The sequence below is a fragment of the Haemaphysalis longicornis genome, unplaced genomic scaffold, assembly GCF_048455015.1.
Source record: "Haemaphysalis longicornis isolate Haplotype H1 unplaced genomic scaffold, Haemaphysalis longicornis Haplotype H1 scaffold_12, whole genome shotgun sequence".
NCBI lineage: Eukaryota > Metazoa > Arthropoda > Arachnida > Ixodida > Ixodidae > Haemaphysalis > Haemaphysalis longicornis.
This window is the reverse complement of record NW_027526225.1, coordinates 98,043,530-98,068,964: the sequence shown is the minus strand read 5'-3', so window position 1 is coordinate 98,068,964 and position 25,435 is coordinate 98,043,530. Positions and strand designations below refer to the sequence as shown.

At 50.3% G+C, this 25,435-nt stretch overlaps 1 protein-coding gene across 1 annotated transcript in view; it reads left to right on the top strand.

Annotated features, from left to right (window-relative positions):
* LOC144161742 (phospholipid-transporting ATPase ABCA3-like) overlaps positions 1-25,435 on the top strand; it is a 74,967-nt gene that overhangs the window by 9,043 nt on the left and 40,489 nt on the right. The window contains exons 2-8 of the mRNA XM_077692349.1: positions 10,386-10,734; positions 11,527-11,754; positions 15,534-15,619; positions 18,275-18,427; positions 21,136-21,376; positions 22,144-22,335; positions 25,143-25,324. Of these exons, the coding sequence (XP_077548475.1) occupies positions 10,416-10,734; positions 11,527-11,754; positions 15,534-15,619; positions 18,275-18,427; positions 21,136-21,376; positions 22,144-22,335; positions 25,143-25,324 (1,401 nt within the window). The 5' untranslated portion in view covers positions 10,386-10,415. The remainder of the gene's footprint in view (positions 1-10,385; positions 10,735-11,526; positions 11,755-15,533; positions 15,620-18,274; positions 18,428-21,135; positions 21,377-22,143; positions 22,336-25,142; positions 25,325-25,435) is intronic.

Below are 25,435 nucleotides of genomic sequence, written 5' to 3'. Positions count from 1 at the left end.
CCGATCCCTAGTTCCCTAGGTTAGGGATCCCCATACAAAACAATGCGGACCAATGGTGATGTGTACGTTCCTCGCTGTGAAGCACCGCCCTCGGGTAGGGACACGCCTTTCAGGTATGTCGGCAGATGCACAGCACACGCACACACACACACCCTTGCCACTCGTCAGGAGCCTGTAGTAGAGGGGAAGAACGGAAGACGCGCGGGCGCCGCGTATTCTTTTGGTGTCTGCCGCGCGCTGCGTTCCCAGGGAGCCTAACAGCACAGATTAACAAGGTTCGTGGAATCACTCCGGGAAGGGTTAATGGCTTGACCATTGCCACTGCCTTCTTCGCTGTGCTGCCGCCGCCACGGGGTCCCATTGTCCGGTCGTCGCCGTCTGGGCTTTCACGCGCACACGCGTTCAGTTGCTCAGCCCGGGGGAATACCGGCGGGCGACTGACCCGCGCAAACATGGCGCCAGTGAGTCATAACAGCTCCTCCGCCGACGGGAAGATCTCGGACGTCGTGTAGTATCAGCTGCTCGACGGGAGAGATCACCGTAGCAGCATTCCTCCAGCACCATTGAAACCACAAAGACCAACCTCCCCGAACCAGCAAGCGCCGGCAATGAGTTTTCGGCAACCAGGCTGTTCTTTCAAAGGTGCTACAATGCACCTACGCTTTTTTTTTTTTACATATGGCAACCACACTAATACTCTTGCTCACAGCTAAAAACTTAGACTGAATTACTTGAAACACTACTCAAAATCACTACAGAAAAACGTTCCTCAACTGAAAACAAAAAGCAAAAGCGAAAAAGCTAAAAGGCTCTGCTTAATGTGTCAACATTGGCGTTGGCGGAACCCATCTTATACTTCACAGTGAAGTTAAGCTCCTGAAGCGCAAGGCTCCAGCGTAGTAGTCGCGGATTCTTTCCCGACATTTGCGACAGCCACGTCAGTGGGCAGTGGTCAGTGACAAAGACAAAAGAAGTTCCATAGAGGTAGCAGGCCAATTTTTGGGTGGCCCACACAATGCAGGTACGTTCTTTTTCTGACGCACTGTAGGCCTCCTCGCGAACCGAGAGTTTCCTGCTGGCGTACAGCACCGGGTTCTCGTTCCCGTTCTCATCCTCCTGGCAGAGTACTACTCCTAAGCCTCTGTTGCGGGCATCGCATTGCACAGTAAAGGGACGATCATAGTTCGGTGCATGCCGTACGGGCGAGCTAACAAGAGCCGTTTTGAGGCCTTTGGAAGCACCCTCCATTTCTGGTTGCGGGAATTCGCTAACCGCCTCTACTTTCAACTCGTCAGGTCGCCTCCTGCCCTGCCTTACCACGCGCCCTAGGTACCGTACTTCGACGCGAGCTAGCTGGCAGTTAGCCGGCTTCGCTGTCAGTCCAGCGTGTGTCAAACGTCTAAGGACATCGCTAAGATGGTACAGGTGGTCTTCCCATGTATTGTAGTACATAGCAAGGTCGACTAAGTAGGGAACAGCGTATTCTTCAGCCCCCTGCAGAACTCGGTTCATCAGCCTTATCCCGCACTCTCCAGGAAGCCCGCAGTCAGAACGGTGCTGAACACTGAACCCTGGTAGCACTGTATCTCCTTAGGTAAGGCCACTCTAGAAAAAATAGACAGTAGTGCGTTGACTACTTCTACCGAGCTCTGCTCCTTCATTGGGATCGCCTCTGGAAATTTGGCTGGTGGACAAACAGCGGTAAGCAAATACCGGTAGCCTGATTTTGTCGATGGGAGTGGTCCAACAACGTCTATTACCAGCCGGCGGGAAGGCTCCGAAATGAGCTGAACAAGCTTAAATGGTGCCTTTCCCTTCTCGTGCGGTTTTCCCACTCTCTGACAGGTGTCACGCGCTCTTACGTGGTCCTCAACTTCTTTGAAGCATCCTGGCCAGTAAAACTCTGTTAGGAGCCTATCTTTGGTCTTCCGAGCTCCTAAATGCTCCGACCAACCCACTCCATGACACTGATCAACAATGTCATGCCGATACTCAGCTGGAACTACAATCAGGTCAAACCTGCGACCTTTTTCATTCCGGTAGTGACGGTACAAGATGCCATTTTTGACTGGAAAACTGACATTCTTCCTCGCCACCCCTTCTCTGACTGTGTTCCAAACGTCCTTAAGGTTGGGATCGCTTTTCTGCGGCTCGATGAGCTCATCTCTCGTCACTTTCTCCCGTACATTGCCTAGTGATTTCGATACTGGCAACACGAGCAGCCCCTCTTCCGATTCCCCTTCAGCTATATCAGCGCTGGTCTCCTCCTCTGGCCCCTCTCTCTCTTTTTCCGTAGGCGATGGGATAGTAGACTCCGCTGTGCTGACTCCAGCTGGTGTTGCTGTACTTCCTGTGGAACTCGGTTCTTTCCGCTCTAGTTCGGCTGCTAGCGTGCGTGCTTTAGCTCTAGTCAAGGTTTGGACTGTTCCCTCCTGAAAACTTCTCCCTTGCTCTCCAAGCAGACGGTCGGTCTGATTCGAGAACAAGTAGGAGTACTGCGAGGGCAGCTTGTCTGACACCGCCACTTCTGTCTCTACTTCTCCGAACGGCCCAGTGATGACTACTCGAGCTACCGGGAGACAAATACTTCCCTCTTGCAAAACCGGTTTAATCCATGCGCACTTGCCGTTGTAATCTGCTTGTGCCACATAGTCCGGGTGCACCAGATCAATGGTTGCCCCACTGTCTCGTAATACGCGGCATGGCTTTCCGTTCACTGTTAGGTTAAAAAGGTAAGGACTAAGTAGCTCCTCGCTAGTAGCAGAGTCACAAGTGTACGAAAGGGCTGGCCTGGGCCTACGACAGCCTATGGCAATATGACCGACCTCCTTGCATTTGTAGCAGGTAGGTGGTTGCCGCGCGTCAAAAGGACTCTTTTTGGACGAAGTCTCCGAAGCTTTTCCCTCCTGTCTGTTTTGCGATCCTTGACTACTTTCAGCGAAGTCCGCCTTTTTCTGTGCCGTCGTACCTGCGCCAGCCCCCTGCTTTCCCGTCCAAGGTTTTCCTCTATCTCCCGCTTTTGCGGGAGGAACCTCGTCCCTTTCTCCCCGGCGTGACGCGTACTCATCAGCCAAGTCGGCAGCTGCCTGCACTGTTACTACTCCGGCCCTATCTTGGATCCAGAGCTTCATTGGCTCGGAAAGCTTAGAAAAAAACTGTTCCAGAGCCACTACCTCAAGAGCCTTTTCGAAGTTCCCAAAAGCGCTGGCTCCCTTCATCCATTCTACCAAGTTTACCTTCAACTCGTAGGCAAACTCAGAATACGTGCTGCCCTGCTTCTTTGTCAGATTGCGAAACCGCTGCCGGAACGCATCTGACGAAAGTCGGAACCTCTTTAGAAGGCTATCCTTCACTTTGTCGTAATTGTCCGCATCCTCCACCGGAAGCCACGCGATCACATCCGCTGCTTCACATGGCAGCAAACTTAACAAATTTCGAGCCCATGTGCTACGGCCAAGCTTCGCTTTTTCACAGGTTCTCTCGAAGTTCTCAAGAAAGAGGCCCACATCTTGCCCTACTTTGAAGGGTTGCATTAGCTTAGATAAATCACAAAGATTTTGTCTTCCTGCTACCTCTACTCCTTGAACCTCAGCCATCTTCCTCACTTCCACTTCCAGGCGCAGCTGTTCTACTTCCAGTTCTTTTTGCTTTAGCTGGCACTCCTGTTGCTTTAGCTGGCACTCCTGTTGCTCCCGCTTTTGCTCGCGCTCCTGTTCCTGTTGCTTTTGAATCTCATTCCACGTTTCTGTAATATCTTCACTGGTGAGATTCAAGCCCTCGATAGCGCGAACAATTTCGTCCTTCTTCATCCCCGAATCTACTTCTGCTCCCAGCTCCTCCCCCAGAATCAGCAGCTGATTCTTCAACAAACGCTTCCAATCCATGACAGAGAACTAGTGTGGTGCGGCTCACTATCTACCCAGAAGTTCCGGAAACAACTGCTTCTGTGGTAGCCTCTACCAGCGAAAAGATTGCACTTCTATCTTATCAGCCTGGCAACCAAAAAACCAAAGCCAGCACTCACCAGTTCACAGCTGTCAGTCTCCGTGATCTCGGCGTGTTGATCATTCTCCGTCCTCCAGGCTCAGATCCAACCGCTTGCCATCCAGTTGTTGCGTCTTGTTGCGAGTTGTAGCGACCGCAGTCTGCTGGTAGCGGGGCCGGTCGCCGTCGCTTCGTCGAGCCAGGACTAGGAGAGAGCTTAGAGCAAACTCAACGGGTTTATTTACATTTTTACAGTGAGTTGTCGAGATGAAGACAGAAGACAGATCTTGGCGGGCCGCAGCACGCCCTTTTTGTTGACCCCCGATCCCTAGTTCCCTAGGTTAGGGATCCCCATGCAAAACAATGCGGACCAATGGTGATGTGTACGTTCCTCGCTGTGAAGCACCTCCCTCGGGTAGGGACACGCCTTTCAGGTATGTCGGCAGATGCACAGCACACGCACACACACACACCCTTGCCACTCGTCAGGAGCCTGTAGTAGAGGGGAAGAACGGAAGACGTGCGGGCGCCGCGTATTCTTTTGGTGTCTACCGCGCGCTGCGTTCCCAGGGAGCCTAACAGCACAGATTAACAAGGTTCGTGGAATCACTCCGGGAAGGGTTAATGGCTTGACCATTGCCACTGCCTTCTTCGCTGTGCTGCCGCCGCCACGGGGTCCCATTGTCCGGTCGTCGCCGTCTGGGCTTTCACGCGCACACGCGTTCAGTTGCTCAGCCCGGGGGAATACCGGCGGGCGACTGACCCGCGGAAACATGGCGCCAGTGAGTCATAACACCATGTAGCGGGCAAGCACGTTCGCTCTGGCTGCGAAAAAGCAACAATATTACTGTAGAAGGTTCATCAAATTTGTTTTGTAATCGTAAAATTCAACCTCCAAAAGATTAATTTGTCAGCGATTATGTACAAGCTTCGTGCACGATGAACAAGAAAAAAAAATGGTTCCCTTTTTTGTTGGCTTCGAGACAAAAAAAAAATTCCCCGCATTTACCCGAGGGGAAGAATGTGAAAGTGCGAATGCAGGAGTTGAATTTGCGCGGTTCGGTAATGTTCGCGAAAGAGAGATCACACACACACACACTACTACAAAGAAAGAAAGATGCATTTATTCACAGACACCTATTTGTGTTGTCGTTGTACTTGATTGCTAGAGCGTATCTCAGCTTTGAAATTTCGTGTCAGTACTCCTTTAAGCGGGTGCATTAGCCCTTCTCACGCCCGATTCCTGGCCAATCCCCCACGTGGGTATGTGCCATGTCAGCGGCCAGGCAGCGCGCGCCCATCTCCCCCCGTTGCCAAGGAAGACGAGGAGATTCCTGGCCAATCCCCCACGTGGGTATGTGCCATGCCAGCGGCCAGGCAGCGCGCGCCCATCTCCCCCCCGTTGCCAAGGAAGACGAGGAGCGCGCGCACCCGCAGCTGTTGCTATGCGGACGGCGGCGGAATGCGGACGGCGGCGGACGCTTCAGGCTCGCTTAAGAAGTGCATTCGCACTTAAAAGAAGCCATACGGCTTGCTAAGCCAAGTAGGCGAGGAACGTCGCCAGCGGCAATGGGGCCGCCCACGGAGGCCCGCCACTGCAGCGGCAAATTTCCCTTTAGTAAAAAATAATATGAAACTCTATGGCCTAGAAACAGCTTTGACAATCTGTAAGCGACCGCACAATGCATAGAAATGGCGCGCAGGTCGCACAGAACCACACCCTTCTGTCCTTCCACCGATGTAAGATGAGCAACGTCACGTAACCCGTCCTCACTGACGGTAGATGCCGAATAAATGGTGTTACCGACGACAGGTTAAGGATTCAGACGAGGGTTCTTAGAACAGCTTCAAGATTTGTTGGCAGCAAGAGTTAACGCGGCTTCGTCAAAAGTCGCACGTTCAGCCAAGTGGTAGTCATAATTGTCTGACTCGAAGCGAGTAGCCTGACCCAACCCATCGACAGGAAGTAGTGTGGGGCTTGAAAAGAAACAAATGAAATTACCTGGGCCTGCACCACCAAACCAAGACAGTGGATCCTGCGGACGAATGTCGTACTAAAAGAACGGACCAACGGCTGCGGAAGCGATGGAAATCCTCCGGTCCCACCACTACAAAAAAAGCGCGAAGCGGATATAAGCGGGTGTGGTGGTGGTGGTGGTTCCAGTTCAATGGCGCGTACCCACTCAGGGGGATTGGCCAGGAAATGGGCGCCTTACCGAAAGAAATTAGGAAATTTTTGAAGGGAAAGAAAAAATTTTTAATTATTAGGATGGATTAGCAGTAGATGAGTAGAGAAATAAAAGTAAGGAGATTAGAGAAAGAAAGAAAAAAAGTAACAACGAACACCATTTAATGAAAATTGGAAGTAAGAAACACGAAGAAAGTGGTACAGACGAAGCAGTGAGCTTGGCGCGCATATTCTTGTCAAGAAAATCCAATGAAGCTAAATACTGTCTAGCACGGCAGACGGCCTGATTCCAGGATGAATGAGTGCAACGCACTGCAAAGATCCCCGTGGCAGAATCCCAGTTCCTTCGCCCCGAATGACAAAATAACTGTAGCAGACAGCGGGAGGTTTAGCCGGCTGCATGTACTTTCTAGGTATCTTCGTCTTATCGTCGGCAGGAGAAGAAGAAATGGTCGATTGTTTCTGGTTCTTTGCAAAAGGCGCATAACGGCGACAGGGCCAGATTAGAGCGGTGCAAGTAATAATTTAAATTTGGCACGCGACAGCGAAAGCTAGTGAGGGTTACTTCACAATTAAGCTCGCGACTGGCTTATGCTGCACTTCCATGAGTACCGGAGGTGCTCGAGCTCCGAGTCGTCGTAGGTAGAATCAGGCAGACTTTGGTGTGCTTCATGAGCTTCAATCTCCTCATCATCATCATCGTCGTCGTCGTCGTCATCATCATCATCATCGCTGTCGTCGTCTTCGCCGTCGCAATCATCTCCACCACCACCGTAATCACCATCATCATTCATTCATTCGTCATCGTAATCATCATCGTCGTCACCATAAATCGGCATCATCATCGTCGTCAATCTGCGACGACCACGACGGGCCACTTTCGTGAGCGCGTGCTCGTGGAGCAGGTTATCTGTGATTCCAGAGTTTAGACAGCAAGAAACAACAAAAAACAAAAGCAAACTTATATTTCTAACATACCCTTACATATTCCAAAGGGAATATTAGCGCAAAAAAATAGCTCCAAACCACGCTGTGAACAGGGTAGGAAAGCAAAGCTGTGAATGACCCCCACAACAATTCCACATGAGACGTCTCTTAAATTCACACACGTTCCTCTACAAAGAGTGAAACCAGAGATTTGGACACCGGCCCATGCATCTTTCCAAGGCAACGAGCTAGCACATGAGGCGGCCCGAGGTTTTAGCTCCCGGGATTGCCCTGACGACGATCTTGGCTCGGACCAGGGGCTAGGGTCAGGCTGGTGACCTACCGGGACATCACTTAACACTATCGCAAGGAGCGCCAGAAATACGGCGCATCCCACGCTGAACAGACCCCAATCTGCAGCCTGGCGTCACCTGCAGGCTAATCATGCTTAAATCCTGCAGTATTGAGCAACATTTATCCGGACCTTTACAATGATCAATGCAAGTGTTGCACCTAGCGAGCCACACTCACTCACACGATTTGGGCTTGTGATGCTCAGCCACGAAACCTACGAGTATGCTTACGAATTACCAATGCGGAGCAGTGGGAGACCTGTTTGCTTAGCTCCGAACCCGAAATACAGATAAAGGTCGTCCAAGAGGCTGAAGGAGCCGCTCGCGCGCAAGGGCTGGAAGCCGCCATGTGAGGGGGAGGAATTCTGGAAAGCTGCCAATTCCCCTTCCTCCTTTCACCCAGTTGAAAGGCGAAATAAAGTTATTATCGTCATCAGCGATAGTCGCGGAATCGACCTCGCACACGAGAGAAGAACTCACTGGCGTGGTTCAGTCGTTAATTTCGGAAAAAACGAGGTGAGGGCGCACTGGATGCTAGTAGAACTCCTCCTAATATTTAAAATTTGCGTGTTGGGTACGAAGATTGCGTTGGGTTGCGTCGTGTTGGGTACGAAGTACGAAGATCTTGACGGTACGAAGATTGCGTGTTTGTGGCGTCGCTAAGCTTGTCGTTATCGTATCTTTAGAGTTAAGCGAAGTATTGTCATTATTATCATTACCATCGTTTTAACTCCATTCATCATACTTACACCACCATGTCCAAGTAACCATCATCAACTGCACCAGAAGCCCACCCACCACCACGATCCCAATCGTCATCAGCAGCAAGGTTACGCGAGCGTCGCGAGGTGCCTGCAGCACTCAGAAGCGCCATTTTGTTCGGGACGGAACGAGTAAGCAGACGGCCTGGTTTTCTCCCTTCTTTTCCTTGCGGCGGGCATTTCTAGTTCCGAACTAATGATAACGTGTTTAGTGCTTTGATACGCGAAGTTCACGGTGCTTTTCGAATGCAAAATGGTGACCGCTGGCTTCTGTGCACCCACTAACACAGCGCGTCGTTAGCCTCGCACGCAGCCTCGAACTGCGCCACACCCCGCAGGCCAATATCACCTCCGACGTGCTGGATTCGACGTTTAAAAAAATGGCTGCGGCTTAGCTCAGCTGATTTTGGATATGCAAAGCAAAAGCTTGGCTTATTCTGGTTGAGTCTTGGTTCCCCTTGGTTAACCTTTGACGTAGATGTATTGCCGACCGCGGCTCAAAGCCGTTCGGTCCCGTGCAACGCTCACTCAAGGTGGCCCGGCGAACGCGCCCTTCATTCACGGCCAACGCGGCGTTCCTCTTCGCCGGACGCGAGACTAGTCAAGTAGCCCGAGACGACACCGCGGCGCGTGCGCGGGAGGCAGCGGGGGTGGTCGGCTGCAGCCGCGGCACCGGCCGCCGCTCATGCTGAGCAGAACGACTGAAAACAGGGCATTGTGTTCAGCGCCGAAAGCTGCAGCCCTGTGAATCACGCAATGCGCTTCGAGGGGTGTGACGCAGGGGGTGTGTCTGCGGTCAAAAGGTTAAATTGCGCGAATGGGGCGAAACCGCTGGACGAAAGTAGTAAAGCTCTGCTCTAAATTGGCATAGCACCTACAGGGCCAACTTGAATTGTTTCGGGGATCCGTGAGCCGTAGAAAATGTTGCACTCGCTTTAGCCTCCTCAGTCTCCACAAGAACCCGTATCCTCGCATTAGTCTCGGAGGAGGAGAGTAACGAGGGGGACGGGAATCCGGCTCCTCGCACCGAAGTGGAAATATTACTCCCTCCACAGGGAGTTATCCCTCTCCAGACCTCCCATTTAACTCCTGTTCTGGCGGGGCATGGCATTTTGCAACTTCTGACGACTTCTGTTTCTCGCACTAGGCCTGTCAGTAAAGCTGTTTGGTCGCACCAATCGACGCCCGCTGACAATGTACCTTATAAAATAGCTGAAGCTACTTTATTATAAAATAAAGTAGCTCGTTGGCCTGAGCTGCGCACAAATTCTTCGCTTGTACTGTGATCAGGCCCCTCGTCGTACACACCTTACCTCCATCGTTGAGTAAACCACCACGGCTATTCAGTCAGCGTTGCGATGCTTATTTTATTACGGCGCTATGGTGACCTTGCTGTACTCGCTTTCCTCATTGACAGTGATAATGAGCGCTCTCAGATTCTGAACAGTATTTAGAATTATGCGTGAACTACGGGAATTTTAAATTCGGAGAATTTCTTTTGGCATTTTCTTTTGTTTACAGGGTACGATCAAATTCGTCATCTTGCTCAAGACGGAATCACTAAGCCACGACAGGAGTCACGTTAATTCCGCTACTACATTTGCAAAGAAATACGTCGCCTTATGGCACATATGTTTTACATAGACTGTGATTGATTTATTGAGAATCGTCTATACTTTTGAAAGCTGCTGTTGCCATCCCTTGACGTGTCTGTTCTTGCAGCAAGGTATTCGGTGGCCATGTATACTAAACGCTATTATTCTACCGCTATTTCTGTTGCTCGTGGATCGCAAAGATGCAGCTCTGTCTTATGGCTCGTAAAATTTCCTGCACTGGTGATGTTCGGTTCGTTCATTTTCCGTAGTCTCCCTGGGTCCTGCTAGTAGTGTGTGTGGGACACACCAGCTGCATTCTTTGGCACCTCGTACCGTTAGACACTACCTGAAGCGTCCGGCCTCCCTCTAAGGCATTCACACCTTGAAGAACGCAGATGCCTCGCGCCATACGGAAGCCCGCATCGAGCCCCGCCCCCCTCATAACAATACGCGTACAGAGCCGATTCCGGCAATACTAGCCTGGCCCATATCGTAAGATGAACTCTAGTACGTACCGCAGTATTGAAACCGCACTGCGTATTTGCCGCGACTAATAACGCATGCATCCTGCTTCCAGGACGTCTAGCGAGGATCCACAGCCGGAGCGATGGCCAACGACAGCTGGGAACAGCTCGGCCTGACCCTCTGGTTCCGCGTGTGGCTGACGCGCGTGCGACGTCACTACCTGACCACGCTTGCACAGCTCGCCCTCATGCTCGTCATGATGAGCTCCGTGTGGGACGACTCCGTGGCCCCGTATCGCGGGGAGCCTCATCGACAGGAGGTCTTCGGCGGCATCACGCCCATAAAACTATGGGGCCGGCCCAACGAGTCCTGGAACGCTGGCGAGCTGGCCTTCGCACCCAACCAAACGCTCTTCGCCGAGCTGGTAGAGACGGTCTGTGGAGAGCTCCCGGGCAAATGGAGTGAGTGGACATACACATTGCACGTCTCCCCGTAACCACCGGCGCGTAGTAGATATCGGCGCGAGACCTTTGGCGACGCCACTTCGTACAAACCCCCAACACCTAGCGAGACAGGAAACGTCAGCGTTACTCTATCGACGGCATCACTTAAACGCTGTGCAGTGCGCATTGCGTCTGCTCCATTCAATAAAACCGCGCTACCGTAACCTCTTGCATCTGCCTGCATGCGTGCCTGTGTGTGTGCGTGTGTGTGTGTGTGTGCGTGTTACTTTGCTTGTCGGCAGAGAGTCCACCATTGGGTGTTAACCAAGTATAGCATTTGTATTCCATCTTCCAGATTTCCACGGAGCGAACATGTTGGTTTATTGTTACGACGAACCCGGGCAACGCCAGTTCCCTTAGCGTCGGACGGCTCGACGAGTCTCTATTTGTACGAAAGTATGGGTGGAGGAGGCGAGTACAGCAACTCCCGAAATATTTCGTGGCGTCCGCCGGTTTCATCGGCGTTGCGAGGCGAGACGCTGCGGGGAAGAATTGGAAACAGCAGTGTGCTTTGTAGACATTTTAAGATGACAGAGCGCATATGCAGAAAACGATGCGTCATGGCCTGTGCTGAGCATTCTTTCCTCCTTGGTTGCACGGGACAGGAATTGACCGACGACTTTGCTTCAAGTGTGGTGGCTTTACCATTTCGGTTGACCCTTATGCCTTTCCCCGCAACGGCGTATTGAAGGTGGAGGTAAGAATTCCTTGCACTTGACCAAAGGAGCCTCCTCCTCCCCGCTTGTGCAGAGCCGGTGCCTTTCGAGCGCGCGGAGGCGGCGTCCGCCTACGTCGAGGAGGACGTGTCTCCGCCCTCCGACCAGACTCGGCGAGTGGCCGTCTGGTTCAATCGCACCGCGGACAACAAGCTCACGTACCACGTACGCTTCCCCGACGCCAGGTTCGACATGCAGGACGGCTATCTGCGCCGAGCCATCCTCCCAGGCCCCGCCGATACGGACAGCTATGACGAAATGAGTTGAGCGATTCCTCTTCCCTATTGCAAACGTGTCGCTCTCCTTGAATGAGGACATGAGAATAGGAGTGTAATCGGTCACGGAGGAAAGCTGCGGCGAACGAGGAACGAAACGGAGGGGCCTAAGCCTGCGCAATCTTTTGCTGCGGCAGCCGGGAGACTCAATGTGGCAGTTTGGCAATGTTGGCACGCATCCGCGGCAAAAGCTTCACGGCTCAGAGGGCAGGTGTTGTTTGTAGCGTAGCATTTCTTGCGAAATCAAGCCGAACCAATGACGTCACTTTACATAGACCTTTTCTAACAAACCGCAAAGCACAGTATTACAGATTAATTTCGGTGCAGTAGGGGTTTTTGAGATAACGGTACTTTATAACTTAGAAATGGTCCAGAGTTATTGTTACAATTGCGGCCAGCTTCACAGATATTCTGTGGTATGTAGCCGCCAGGACCATCTAAACCCCTGGAGGCTGTACATTGTTCAAAAATATTTTCTATTAAGGGTGTGAACGATGTACAGTTTGAAGTAAAAAGGAATCAGCGTGAGAAAGGGTAAATCCATAACCTACATTGCGTGAAACTAGCGAAAATTTGAAATAGCAGTTGGATACAGTAAATTCTGCGGCACGCAGCAAAACTGAAAGCAATTTTGTCCTCGATTCCTTCGTACTTGTTCAATTGATTCCCCTTTCGGTGGCTGCTATTGGGGTACGGAGTTTTTCTGCTCGCAAGCGGCAAAACGTTCCGGTGGCAAGTTTGTTTTCTGACCGATTAACTTCTGCCCAGCCTGTGTATGCTTGTTGCCTTAAAGCAGTCTTAAAACGCAGACTCCACGGTCTGATGCTATATGTGCAACTTTTCGCTGGAACTACCACTTTCCAGAGTTTATACCAGAGCCCACTGCAGTACCAAAGCAAAATAATCAGGTGGTATTTTACGAACGTGCGATAGAAACTTTGTCATTGTGTCGGAGCGCGACTCTAAGCGGGTGTTAATGCATTGATCGGCGGCGACATAGACGTCAGCGGAAACGAACAAACATAGATCCCACAGGGGAATGAAATGCAGGGCTGGTGGAACGTAGCGGACAACGAATGACGGTGGTAGAGAGCGCGAGAAGGAAAGAGAGCAAAGTTGCGATTGAAACCTGCCCCGGGAGGCCAACCCGCGAAGAGATGGCGCCCGAGTTGCTGGCCGTAAACCGTTCGCCGATGTCTTCGTCGGTAAAAGGAACGTAGTGGACCCGTCCCTACATAAAACAATTCGGAACAAAGCCCTGAATAAGCGGAGGCCTGTGTGTGGCGGCTAAGAGGTAAGGCCAGAATGGTCTGTAGAAGCACATACAGATGCCATTAACAGTAATTGGAACACGGTGTGGTTACTTTCAGAATTTTTTTTCTTTTGGAACCTGTCCGGATTCATTGGTATGCAATTAAAGGGGCCTTGCCTAATAGGCAAAGCTTCCTGTAAACTAGTAATGGCTTAATTAAAGCCAGCAAGACAAATACTTTGGTACATTCACAAATCCTTGTGCCAAGAACTTAAGGCGGCACCTGTGCAAGCGTGGCAATTAAACTATTTCTTCTCAATACGAAGAACAAACAAAACACCCCAAAATCAGCGCTGAAATTTCGCATCAAGGAGAATTTTCAACTGGAAGCAGCGGGGGCTCAACATTCAGGCCGTTGTTTCTCCGTACCCGCACTCATGGCCGTACCCTTGACCTCGTACCCGCAGCTTCCACTCATTCTGAGCAAACAGCATATTTTTCACATGGGTGGACTGGAGGCTGTGATAACGGCCTATCGAGAGCCGCGATGCACTGTGCGGCGTCGGCGACGACGTCGTCCAAAAAGGGAGCAAGCGCGGAGCGGAGTAGATAACGAATGACGCAAACAGCGAAGATAACGCGACAGCCTCTAGCATGCGGAAGAAGCGGCCAATACAAACCTTTGAAGATATGGCGCATGCCAAGGTCTGGCCTTTCAAACGAAACTTTAGTGTTTTAACTGATGGCGTACATTCCCTCAAAAACGGCCTGCAGGAAAGCCAGCTTTCTCTGACGATGATGATGAATTGCCCTGGGTGAAAAGAAAGAAAAAAAAACCCGCCCGCATCTTCCCACGGGGGGAACTCGAGTAAATGCGCCGCAGAGTGGTGGGGGTATCGCGCGAATGTTGCGTAATTGGGTATGGTTTGGGAATGCTTAATTGTTATTTCGTCTTTATTATTCTTATTCATTAAATGAAGGAGAAGCGAAGGCAAGGAGTGTAAAGTCAGTCTTTATTGCTTGGTGCCGTCAAGCAAAGCGTCAAGTCAAGCGAAAGCCAAGCAAAGACGCCCTTGACTGAATTCCGAACGCGCGCTCCGCCGCTTATATACACACCGCCCGCGCTCGAGGGAGAGGAGTACGGGGGAGAGACGCGCTTGCGCACACTTCCGTACACAAGCGCGCGAGCTTTCCACGCACCCACCACGCCGTTATCACGTGTACACGCCCTGCCGCCGTTACTGTTGAGCGCGACGCAGCGCACGGGTAGCTACGACGCATGCGCGCACAGACGCGCTCCCCCCGCACCGCCGCAGCTGTTGTTGAGAGTGACGGAGCGCACGGGGTACACGCGCTCCTCCCGCACCGCCGCACCTGTTGTTGAGAGCGAGGAGGGTACGGGGGAGAGACGCGCACCTGCGCCTCGACGCGACGCGCATGCGCAGTGAGCGTGTGGACGGCGCCGACAACATCGACGAGTGACATCGCGAGCCTAAGAAATGCTCCGCATTTAAAATGGCTGCGGCTTAGCTCAGCTAACTTTGGCTATGCAAAGCAAAAGCTTGGCTTAGTCTGTTTGAGTCTTGGTTTCTCTTGGTTAACCTTTGATGTAGCTGTGTTTCCTACCACGGCCCAACGCCGTTCGGTCCCGTGCAACGCTCACAGGAGGAGGCCCGCCTCGGTGTCAATCGCGGCGAACACGGTGGTCCTCCTCGCCGCGCGCAAGATGAGTCACGTAGTTCGAGACGACCCAGCGGCGCATGCGTGGGAGGCGGCGGGGTTGGTCGGCTGCCAATCAGCTGACCGCCCGCAACTGCGCGCCGCTCAGCTGATCATTGGAGTAGAACGACTGAAAGCGGGGCCTTGTTCACAGCGCCGAAAGCGGGCCCACGAATCACGTCACGCGCTTCAAAGGGTTTGCTCCAGGGGGTGTGTCTAAGGACACAAGGTGAATTTACGTATCTGCAGGACGAAAGTAGTGAGGCTGTGCTTTAAAACGCTTCCCGTCACCGTAATAAAACCTAGGCCCTCGCGTTGTGATGCCAGCTTCTATCCGATTGCCTCATTTCGACACAGTCGCAGCGGTTTGGATTTAAGGGTCTGCTGAGACAACGAAAGAATCCGCCACGACAAAGCTTTGCGTTCCACCATCGTCATCGGTACACGGAGGGGTGCATGATTTTTTTGGTTTCTCTTTTCGAAGCCACAATGTTACGACGTTACACACGAAGCTGCATGACAGTAGCTGTTGTTGTTTTTCTATTTTCGAAGCCACAACGTTAAGACATACCACCTGAAGCTGCACAACAGCAGCTGTTGGGGTGATCGCTCGTGTATTTTCTTTTTGTGCATTGCGGGGGGACTCTTTTACTAAAGAGTCAACCCTTGAGCTTATATTTCGCATTTCGCTTCAAAACGGTGTTTAAGAATCTTTTTAAACAGAGAGGCATGTGTGAGCAGGGTATTAGATCGAAGCTTCGATGGCTTAACGCGCTGTTGACGCTATCTTTTCAGGGCTCCTCCTGCCACTGCAGTACCTGGTAGAATCAACGTTTGCCGAGCAAGTGGCCGCACATTTGGGCAAATCCCTTTCTCATGACGTGAGTGTATTCGTAGTGGACACGCATCTTAAACCCGATGTCTTTACTTGCGGGAGTTATGAATTCGTGTACATTTCCTTTCAAAATATGCCGAAATCAGTTGTGTGGCCGAAGAATTAAACAATAGGAGTTCAACAGTAGCCCAGCATGACTATACAGAGGCCAAAACTTGTTTGTCTTGCTTTTCTTGGGTGCGCAGGTGCGGCCCGCGTCTACTCTAGACGGTCCTCTGGGCCGCTAGGTTTGACCTTCCGGACCTAATAAAGTTCAATGTCTGTCTGTCTGTCTGAAAGCTCTAAGCAGTCACCACGTGAACAGAGTGACGTGCAAAACGTCTACGACAGTTATGAATATCACAGTGCTAGGCGCGCTTTCTCACAGGATTCCTCTACGACCGCTACCATTTTACAAAGCGCTTTCTGTTGTCGCACTTCTGAGCATAGTCGCCGTACAGCACTAAAAAAATTTAAAGTAGAATGCGCCAGTATGTCCAGCCCTCTTCTCCCCGTAACCCTACCCCCCAAGTAAGCATTTCATAGGAAGCTGATTTAAAAATTGTGCGCACGTCATATTTTGTATAAAAATGGCGATTTTGAATAGAAACATCAGTGCGGCATCCGGCGCCTACATTTGTAAAGCTGTGTGCTGCTGAGTAGAAGGGTTACGGGTCGTTTTCGTGCTGGGTTGTTTTCAAGCGGACTAAAAAGAAAAACAAAGCATCACCACCGCATGGGGGATTTCCGCCCGCATTATAGCAACCCTGCATGCTCGGTCAATTCGTCTCAGTTCCTATCCCTCCGATATTCCATGGCTGTCAGGCCAAGTATCTGTTACTGGCGTTAGTCTCCTTTAAAGTCGAGCTAAGCCTTAACCGCATAAGGCCTCGAATATTTTAAACAAAGAGGGATTAGAGCATAACTTACTACAGCGATAGCTGCGAATGCTACGGCCGTTTGGCGTTACAAGGCCGAAAACGCCCAAGGAGCCGCCCTGGTCAGTAAAAGAGTGGCCGTTGGACTCTAAAACCCTAGCGCGGCTGCGCATGCCATATGAATAGGAGTTTGTAAATGAGAGGAGGACAGTTTCTGACGCCGGTACGGGGCACTCGCGGGTGGATATTCACGAAACATGGGCCATTGTACTGCATTATCTGCAAAAATGTCCCATTAAAACCCCCAGGTGGCGGGGTATTTGCGTAGCGATATCCCGGAGCTTCTCACATTGCGTTTCTCCGCCAGAGCTCGGGCGCCCTAAAATCCCGGATCCTAGCTATTGACGCTTCTTTGAAAAATGTTTAAACCCATCCTGGAGCATGTATAAAAATTATTCACAAATTCAGAGAATTATCTACTAATGCGTAACATTCTTATGCCACTTGTTTGAGTGTGAATTTTTACATTCAATTCCCTATTTTGTCTAAATCCTGTCCCACCAATTATCTCCGTTTTTTAACGCTATTACGTTATTATAACGATTCGAAGTTGAACGTACGCGAAGTCTTCATTATTGTGGGAATGCAGGCCGTTATACGGTTTGCCAATTTCCCTAATTGCCTAATATTTTTCTTATTATTTTTCTAAATTTAGTTCGACCAATCATCACCATAACGATTACGTTTTGAACATTCGGCAAATCTACATTACTGTGGGAAACGACGGTGTTACACGGTTCGACATTTTCCGTAATTTTTATTTTTTAGTGTTTCAACATTTATTTCTACCAACTATTTCATTTACGCTATTAGGTGGACCTTCCGCAATATCTGCATTACTATGGCAATGCATGTCATTATGCGGTTGGTCATTTTTCGTATTTTCTCATTTTTTGTTATTTATTTTTTCCTCATTTACGCTATTACAACGACTGCATATGAAACTTCCCCCAAAATCTGCTTATTTGTGGAAATGCAGGGCATTGCACGGTTCCCCATTTCCTGCATTTTTATCTTATTATTTTTTTTTTTTTCAAAATTTCGTTCTCGCGCGTTCGATTCCCGGCCGCGGCGGCCGCTTTTCTGATGGAGGCAAAAAGCAAAAACGCCCGTGTGTGCGAGATTTCGGCACACGTTAACGATTCCCAGGGGGTCTAAACTAATCCGGAGCCCTCCACTACGGCGTGCCTCATCGCCTGCGTTGCCTCGGAGCGTTACACCCTACAATCAATCAATCAATCAATCAATCAATCAATCAATCAATCAATCAATCAATCAAAACGTGAAACAAAATGTGGGACCAGTCACAGCAGTATATCTATGTCCCAAAACAGGAGGAAAGAAATAGGGAATACAGGGAGAGAGAGAGAGAGAGAGAGAGAGAGAGAGAGAGAGAGAGAGAGAGAGAGAGAGAGATAGAGAGAGAGAGAGAGAGAGAGCGGGCTTTGGGTAGCACGGTTGATGAGTTCAACAATATCCCCAGCTCTTTTCTCTTCCCTTTCTTAATTAATCACCACCACCACCCATGGTTTATGAGCTAGGTTTCTCAGTTCAAATTGTAAGTGGGCCTCAGTGCCCGATACTCTTCAAAACTGCACTACGTGAGCATGAATGCATGCAGCGTCGTTTCCACCATAGGAAGCACCGCTTGCCATAACGTGGTCCTTCGCATGGCGTGGGCGCTCCTCAACCGTATTCCGGTGCCGTGCTGTGGACGTGCGCAGGTGTTCCTGATCCGGCTGCCGTACCCGCGCCTCTTCTACGGCTCCGACGAGCACACGCTGGCCACGGTGGCGCTGCGGTTCGCCGTCGGCTTCTCCGTGCCCTTCTCCGCCCTGGTCGTCAAGCTCGTGCGCGAGAAGCGCGCAGGAACCAAGGTGGGCCCCTACGGAGTCTCGGCTAGTCTGCGCCCTGTATACCTCCTTGAGTGTGCCATTGGCGGTTTGTTGTTGACGCCCAAGATATCTTTCGTATACCCTCTTGAACTGTTGCGACAACAAGCCTTGTGGCAGTACAGAAGGATATCCGAGGTAATGAGAACTGCGTGAATACGGCTTGGAAGAAATATCTTACTTTTCTACGGCACTAAGAAAGCATTGCAATAGCATTTTGGAGCTCCGTGGTCAGAGCCTGTTATGTAATAACTCAAGAGTTAGTTCGGACTGCAAGGAATATGTCAGTAACAATAAGGAAACAGCAAAAAGGAAGACCGAGATATAAGCCGGCATTTTATGGGCTGGGGTGTTGCATTATCTTTGGTCGTGTTGTGCCGACCTGCTTGTGGAAATGACCTGGCAGGCCGATATCCGCAAGCTGCATTCAGAATTCAAATACCTTCCATATTTTTACGAGGACGTGCAAAGAAAATTTAAAACTCCAATTTCCTGCTTTCTTTTTTGCAGTTAGAACAGCTTCTGATATTAACGTGGAAGTTGTGCACACGCGGGTGGCTGGGCGATAAAAACCGGTCAGCAAAAGGAAAAACGCGTTAGCGAAGTAAGCACAAAATGGGCCAAAAGTGCTTGGCAATGAACTAGCTAGGGCGAACCCTGGCACCTGACGGTACTAAATTAAGCAAATAAATACCATCTGTAAAAACTGAGCGCAGCAAAATAAATTTGCGGCGTTAAAGCAGTACAGGAACTGTCCGTTAGGAATAGTCATACGAATGTTTAAACCCTCTCGCTTCCAGTTATCCACTTATTCATACTGAACGCCAACATGCTGGACCATATAGGTGGGGCAATAGACAACGTCTGAAGTACAAAGAGCGCATGAACAGGTTGCGACCTATGGCACGTCACACGCACGTCTAAATGCTAGCCTAGAACAACAGCCATAAAAAAAGAATCATCAGCAACATCCTACTCAGCTCCTCGTCAGGGCCTCCCATTGACATCCGACACCTCCCGTCCTGCGCTACTCGACTGCATTGTTTGCCCCCCAAATCTCCTTGGTTCATCCCGCCGTCGTGGTATCGGCCTTTCCCTTATTCTGCACCCGTCTCGGGTATCAAATCTGTTATCCTGATGGTCCACCGGCTTTGGATTTGTCTAAATACGTGGCCAGCCCAAGTGGATTTCTTTTTCTTTATTTCACCTATGATATCGTCAACTCGAGTTTGTTCCCTGATTCAGAAAGCTCGTTTCCTGTCAGCACAGGTGAAATCTCAGTGAGGCAAAACACCGTGCCCCAGCAATGCAGCACTAAGGTCACTATAAAACTAGAAAAATTAATAAAAAGTAAAAGTAGCCGCACCATTGGTTTAGGTTACGGTAATTCATGAGACAAACCATTTTCCAACTCATGTGTGAGATTTTTCATTCGTAAAATCTGAAGGGGGAGGGAGGGGATCCTGTAGTTTAATAGTACGTGCATAAAAGCTATTCATGTGAGATTTTCTTCTAGCAAACATTGGCGGAATGGAGAGGCTTCAAAAAAGTTCTATAGCGAGGCAGTTGAATCCCAATTTTCCGATGTACGATGGTATGCAAAATATGGAGACGAATAACTTTGCGCCTGCGCCCTAGTGAACTCATGTTATTTCTAAGCATTAGCACGAACGGGGAATCCCCTCTCTGATATCTTCCAAAGATGAACCTAATCGTCTTCCTTTGTACACGTTCGAAATTCATCCTACCCAACAAGCCGCTTCGATGCCGACATTATTGTGCACAGATGCATTGCCGGGAAGACCTTTTTCTGGTGTCATACAAGCAGCTTCCCGCAGAAGTCGGACGGTGCCTGTATATTTAGCAAATACCCCCACAAAATCTCTTTCTTCATTCCACACAAAAAAAAAAAAAAAAAAACGCGACACCCCGTGCCTCTTTGCTCCGGCTTCGCTTGGACGAGCAATGCATTGCTGGCAAGAAACTTTAATGGTAATACTAGAAGAGGGCCGTGAAAGCATGGGGACTCTTGCGCCTTCCTAGATAGTTCCGGAACCGCAGTGATGTTTGAACAATGTAATGTGTTACTGGCTTCAGGGAAGAAATCGTCTGCACTTTATTCCCGATGCCATCGCTCAGTAGAAAAACAGGAGGCCACATTGTTGTGTCCCAGTGCAGATTCCAGTGTGCCCCAGCTTGCATTTCAGTGTGGAACCCGAGTGTGGTGTATACAGTGCGGCAGCATGTGGATCGCGGCACTGGCAGTGGCACAGTTCCGGTGGAGACATTTATGTCTAAAATAGTTGCAGCAGACTAATAATTCACTTTTCCTCGCCATGACAGCACTTCGCACCCTGGTGTGATATTCGGGCACTCATGGCTTGTTGTTCGCCATTCGTTTCGGTTATTTAGAATGACCTCTGCAACACTTATGTTTAGCATTCGCGTTTGTTCGTTCTCTACGCATCACGCAATTTGTGCATCAACGCTGGGTGTTTCTTAGCTATGAAGAAGGGTGCGAGGCCATGAGGTAGTAGGATTCGCGCTCTCTTACCCCCGTTTTATGCTTTCAATTTGCCAGGGAATAACTTGAGAAACTATAGTACAAGCACGCACGCACGCGGCGCCGGGGTCCCTGTCGGGCGCGGGCTGCTGCGACCTCACCACGATGCGGGCACAACCTGCGCGCCCAGGACGTGCTCCTGCACGCGGGGATGAGCGGCGGCTCGTACCTGATGGGCCACGTGTACGAGGCCGGCTTCGTCATGGGCTGCGCCATCCTGCTCATGTGCGTGCCGCTCTTCGTGTACCGCAACGCCGGTGGAACGGCGCTGCTGCACTACGTCGACCCCGAGTTCCTCGTCATCTGCCTCGTCGTCTTCGCCGTGCTCACCATCGAGCACGCCATGCTGCTCTCGGTCTTCATCTGGAACCGTCAGTAAAACAGTTCGCTTTTTCCTCCTCCTCCTCCTCCTCCTCTCTTATGTATCAACACGATGCCCCTTAGAGCGAAAGCTGTTTATGAAATGCCACCCGTCGACCCTTTGACGTCAGTTTTGACTTCGTATGTCAACTATTTGTGACGGCATTTGCGGCCTTAAAAAGAGCTCCATTTTATCCTAACGAGAGACCTTGGCGAATGAGTAGGCGTAAAGTAGGATTACCTGCTATGGTCCCCCACTGGCGCGATTGTAAACTGTCTCCTCGAGGCGGACATTTGTGTCGGAACAGGGGAATGAGAAATGGAATCGGTATTCCTGTATGCGCAAGGGTCAATATCGTGGCAGCGTGCGCGCGTGTGTGCTTGTTTATCAATAAATCAACCCGCACATTGTAGGCTTATCTGCGTAATACAAGCTGCGTCGCACCAGCTTCCTGGCGGAAAATATTTGCCTCCACGAGTAGTTACTTGGCTTGTACGTTGAATTCTTTGTGGCCTTATTTGCATGACCTCTAACTTTGTGGCCAATACTGTGCGTATGCATACACATCGCGAATCGCTATAAGCGTTGCCTGCTTCTCCACTGAAGTCGATGACAATGATGACTATGTCGACGGCACATGTATGGGATCCCTTCCCATTGCCAACGACTCTTGCTTATGGCGGGTGATTCCCCATGCTCTGTGGCAATCAGCAGTTCCTCGTAGCTGGGTCCCTTTAAACTGGCCCAGTTCGCTCACTGTGGCGTATACGTGTGCAGCCTCCGTGGCGTTCGCTGCGTCCGCCATCTACTGGATCCTGCTGGGCCTCGTTCCGTACGCGCTGGTGCACAACTTCTTCGGGCTGGGTTTCTACTATCTCACCAGCAAGCCTGTCAGAGTCGCTTCGGCGTGCAGCCCTGTCATGTACCTCCTATGGTGCCTCAACGTCATTGAGCACTACGAGAAGTACGGTACGTCGCCATGCTACATCGCCCACGGGGTTCTTGCGGTTCTTACCCCTCGAGATACCGCCATCGAACGGGACGTGATGACAAAACACAAGTTTGCTTCATTCCGAAGAAGGCTTTGTCTCGATAACCGTGATACCAATTTTATCGCAAAATGGAAACCAATAATCGAGATACTGCGGGAAACAAATGATGCGGGGTCGTTCCCCAACCAATTCCAGCAATTACTCAATGACGTCACAGAATTGTGTTTGTGCGATTGGTGACCGCCGACGTAACGCACCCCCAAACCACACTACTGGGCGGTAGCAGTGGGTCTTCCTGTTCGGTTTGATTCTATCACTTGAATTCTGATGTGCAGTTAACATGTTCACTACGTTTTCAGTGCTAGTTCTGAGTGCGTCACTCCGGCCATATTACGTCACTCTAAAGCGAAAGTTTTGCAATAAGTCTGCTTTCTTTATTTATTTCATTATTTACTGATGATTACTTTTTTAGTTATAATGAATAAAGAAAAACTGAATAGCCTACAGATTTTAATTTTGCAGGGTTTCGGCATAGATGAAAAAACAGTTCTCTTGTCCTTGACATTGAGAAGTCGCGGAAAAACGGACACTGTCGTAGGCTTGCTCAGCTTTAAGTAACGCGTGTATACTGGCTTCCACTCGCGTTGAAATGTATGAACCGCACTTACATATGTATGTATGTATATACACTACAGCCATACTAGTACTTTCGAATAGAATTATACCAGCAGAGGTTCGTCTCCGCGCTCTTTGTCGTGGCATAAATTTTCGTTGCAGTTGTGAGCTAGGTCGTGGCTCGAATGAAGATCGAATGGAAGAAACTAGGGTTTGAGAATTTAAACGTTTAATAATAGAGAAAAATTGAGGTTACAGTAGATTCGGACAGAGGAGCACGGGGAGAAAACGTCTGACGCGGTGCACAGGCGTGGGGCGACTCTCTGGGCGAACAGCACACACACGTAAGAGAGAGAGAGAGAACGAACATAAACAGTCGCGTTGAGTCAGGGGCGCGTTCGTGCTCTGGAGGAGCTCGGATTCTCAGCGCGGCCGTGGCCGTAAATTACGGTCGTTCTGCGCGTCTTCTGTGTGTCTGGGCGGCACCTTCGGTGGTGTTGAGAGGCTAAGGACCCCGTGGCCGACCGTTCCCGTTTCTCGGCAGAGAGACTTCTGCGAAACGTCGGAGCGAGCTGACACAGTGAACAGGTGCAGTGATCTGAAATCGGCTCCGAAAGGCGACGTCAATAATGCAACGTTATACTATCTTCGCACAAGGCGTTGGCTGCAAGGCAGTGCTTTTACCAATGCTATGCTATTTCGTAAACTGTATCTCACCCAATTTCTTCAAGATGGCCGTTTCTTTCCTATACTCCTGCACCTTATACCATATGGTCGGAAAATGGAGCAGTACACCAGCCCTTTCCTCCCTCTCCTTGCCCCTTACTCCAGAGTAGCGGGAGAGAAAGAAAGAGAGAGAGAAAAGAAACTATTTCTGGCGAGGTTCAGTCCTAGCCTCCTCAGTCCCCGGGTACCCAAATGGGTACCACAACCATAAAGGAAAAAGCTTGCCCCCAGTCGAAATTTGCGCGTCAAACGTGTTTCCCCGCAAAAAGCATGCCTTGCTTTCACTAAACCATGTGTCCAGTGGCGCGATGTGTCCAGGCATTTCTGAAGAGCCAGGCGGCAAAAATGGCCTTCAACGGCGTGAGTGCTCGAATGCGTCCACAGGGTAAGCAAGACCCGGAGTACCCAATTGGGTACCATCAAATTTTATTACTTTCGTTTGCTTTTTTTTTTTGCTGTTGTAATTTTTTTGCGTTTATTTTATGGATAATGAACCGAATAAAAGTGTGTTACAGATGATTTTGCATTTGTGCAGTCTTGGGACTGAAGAGGCTAGAGAATGTCCCTAAAGTGCGGAAGGAGGAAAACCTACCGACCAGTCCGTGCCTTGAAGACCAGGAGAGCCTGGTCGCCAGGGCGCGTCTGGCAGCTATAGTGCGCAAGGATTCCTTGACTAAGGAGTCCTCCCACCGGCGAGTGGCCAAAACACCTCCCGCTCTGCACAATAAGAGTTTTCATCAGCAGGATGCAGGCGCGTCCCGCTTATGCAGTGTGTTGCGACGGTAATTGGAACACTTCAAAAAATTTTCCTGAGCGAACCGCCGCTCTGTTCGCGCTCAAACTTCACACCAAGGTCGCATTTTGTGGTCTATTTTGTTTGACAGCGGGAACAACGACGGTACTTACCTGTCTATCCTGAAAATAAATAAAAACGATTTTCGCCTATGGGAAAATGGCGGCGATTTGGACGTGCGAGCCCGAAAACCGGGTTTTCTGATCGTCTGTTAGGTCATTTCTAGGTGCATTTCCTGATCGTCTGCTGCACCATTTGGCTCAGTACGTGAATCCCAAACATGCGTTTCACTCTGCAGGTGGTTCCGTCATTCCAACATCAACTTGCGCTGGCTCGCACGTTCAAATCAGCCGCCATTTTCCCATAGGCGAAAATTGTTTTTATTTATTTTCACGATACACAGGTAAGTACCATCGTTGCTCCCGGTATCAAACAAAATAGACCACAAATTGCGACCTTCGTGGCAAGTTTGAACGCGAACAGAGCGGCGGTTCGCTCAGGAAAATGTTTTAAAAGTGTTCCAATTATCGTCGCAACACCCTGTATGCGACCTTTTGGCTATATACGGCTCCGCGAGCTCCTCCCTTCCGATTTGTAGCAGCACATTCCCCTCTAGCCTTAAACGATCCCACAATGCCTCGTTGTCGCAGAGGCCGAGCTCACGTGGAAGGACTACCTCGAGCACAAGGTGACCGGTGACGCAACGAGCCTCGGCGTTCTTACCCTGGGGAGCACCTTGATGGCCTTGGTCATGGTGGTCGTCACGCGGTACCTGGACAAAGTGGTGCCTTCGGGAAACGGCGTGCCCAAACCATTCTATTACCTATTATCGGTACGCACGGTCATTATTTAATGTCTACTTTTACCAGTATTGCGCGTGACCCGAACATGAGAGATAAACTTGCTATTGTGCGATATTGTCATACAATCCCGTGATCCTATC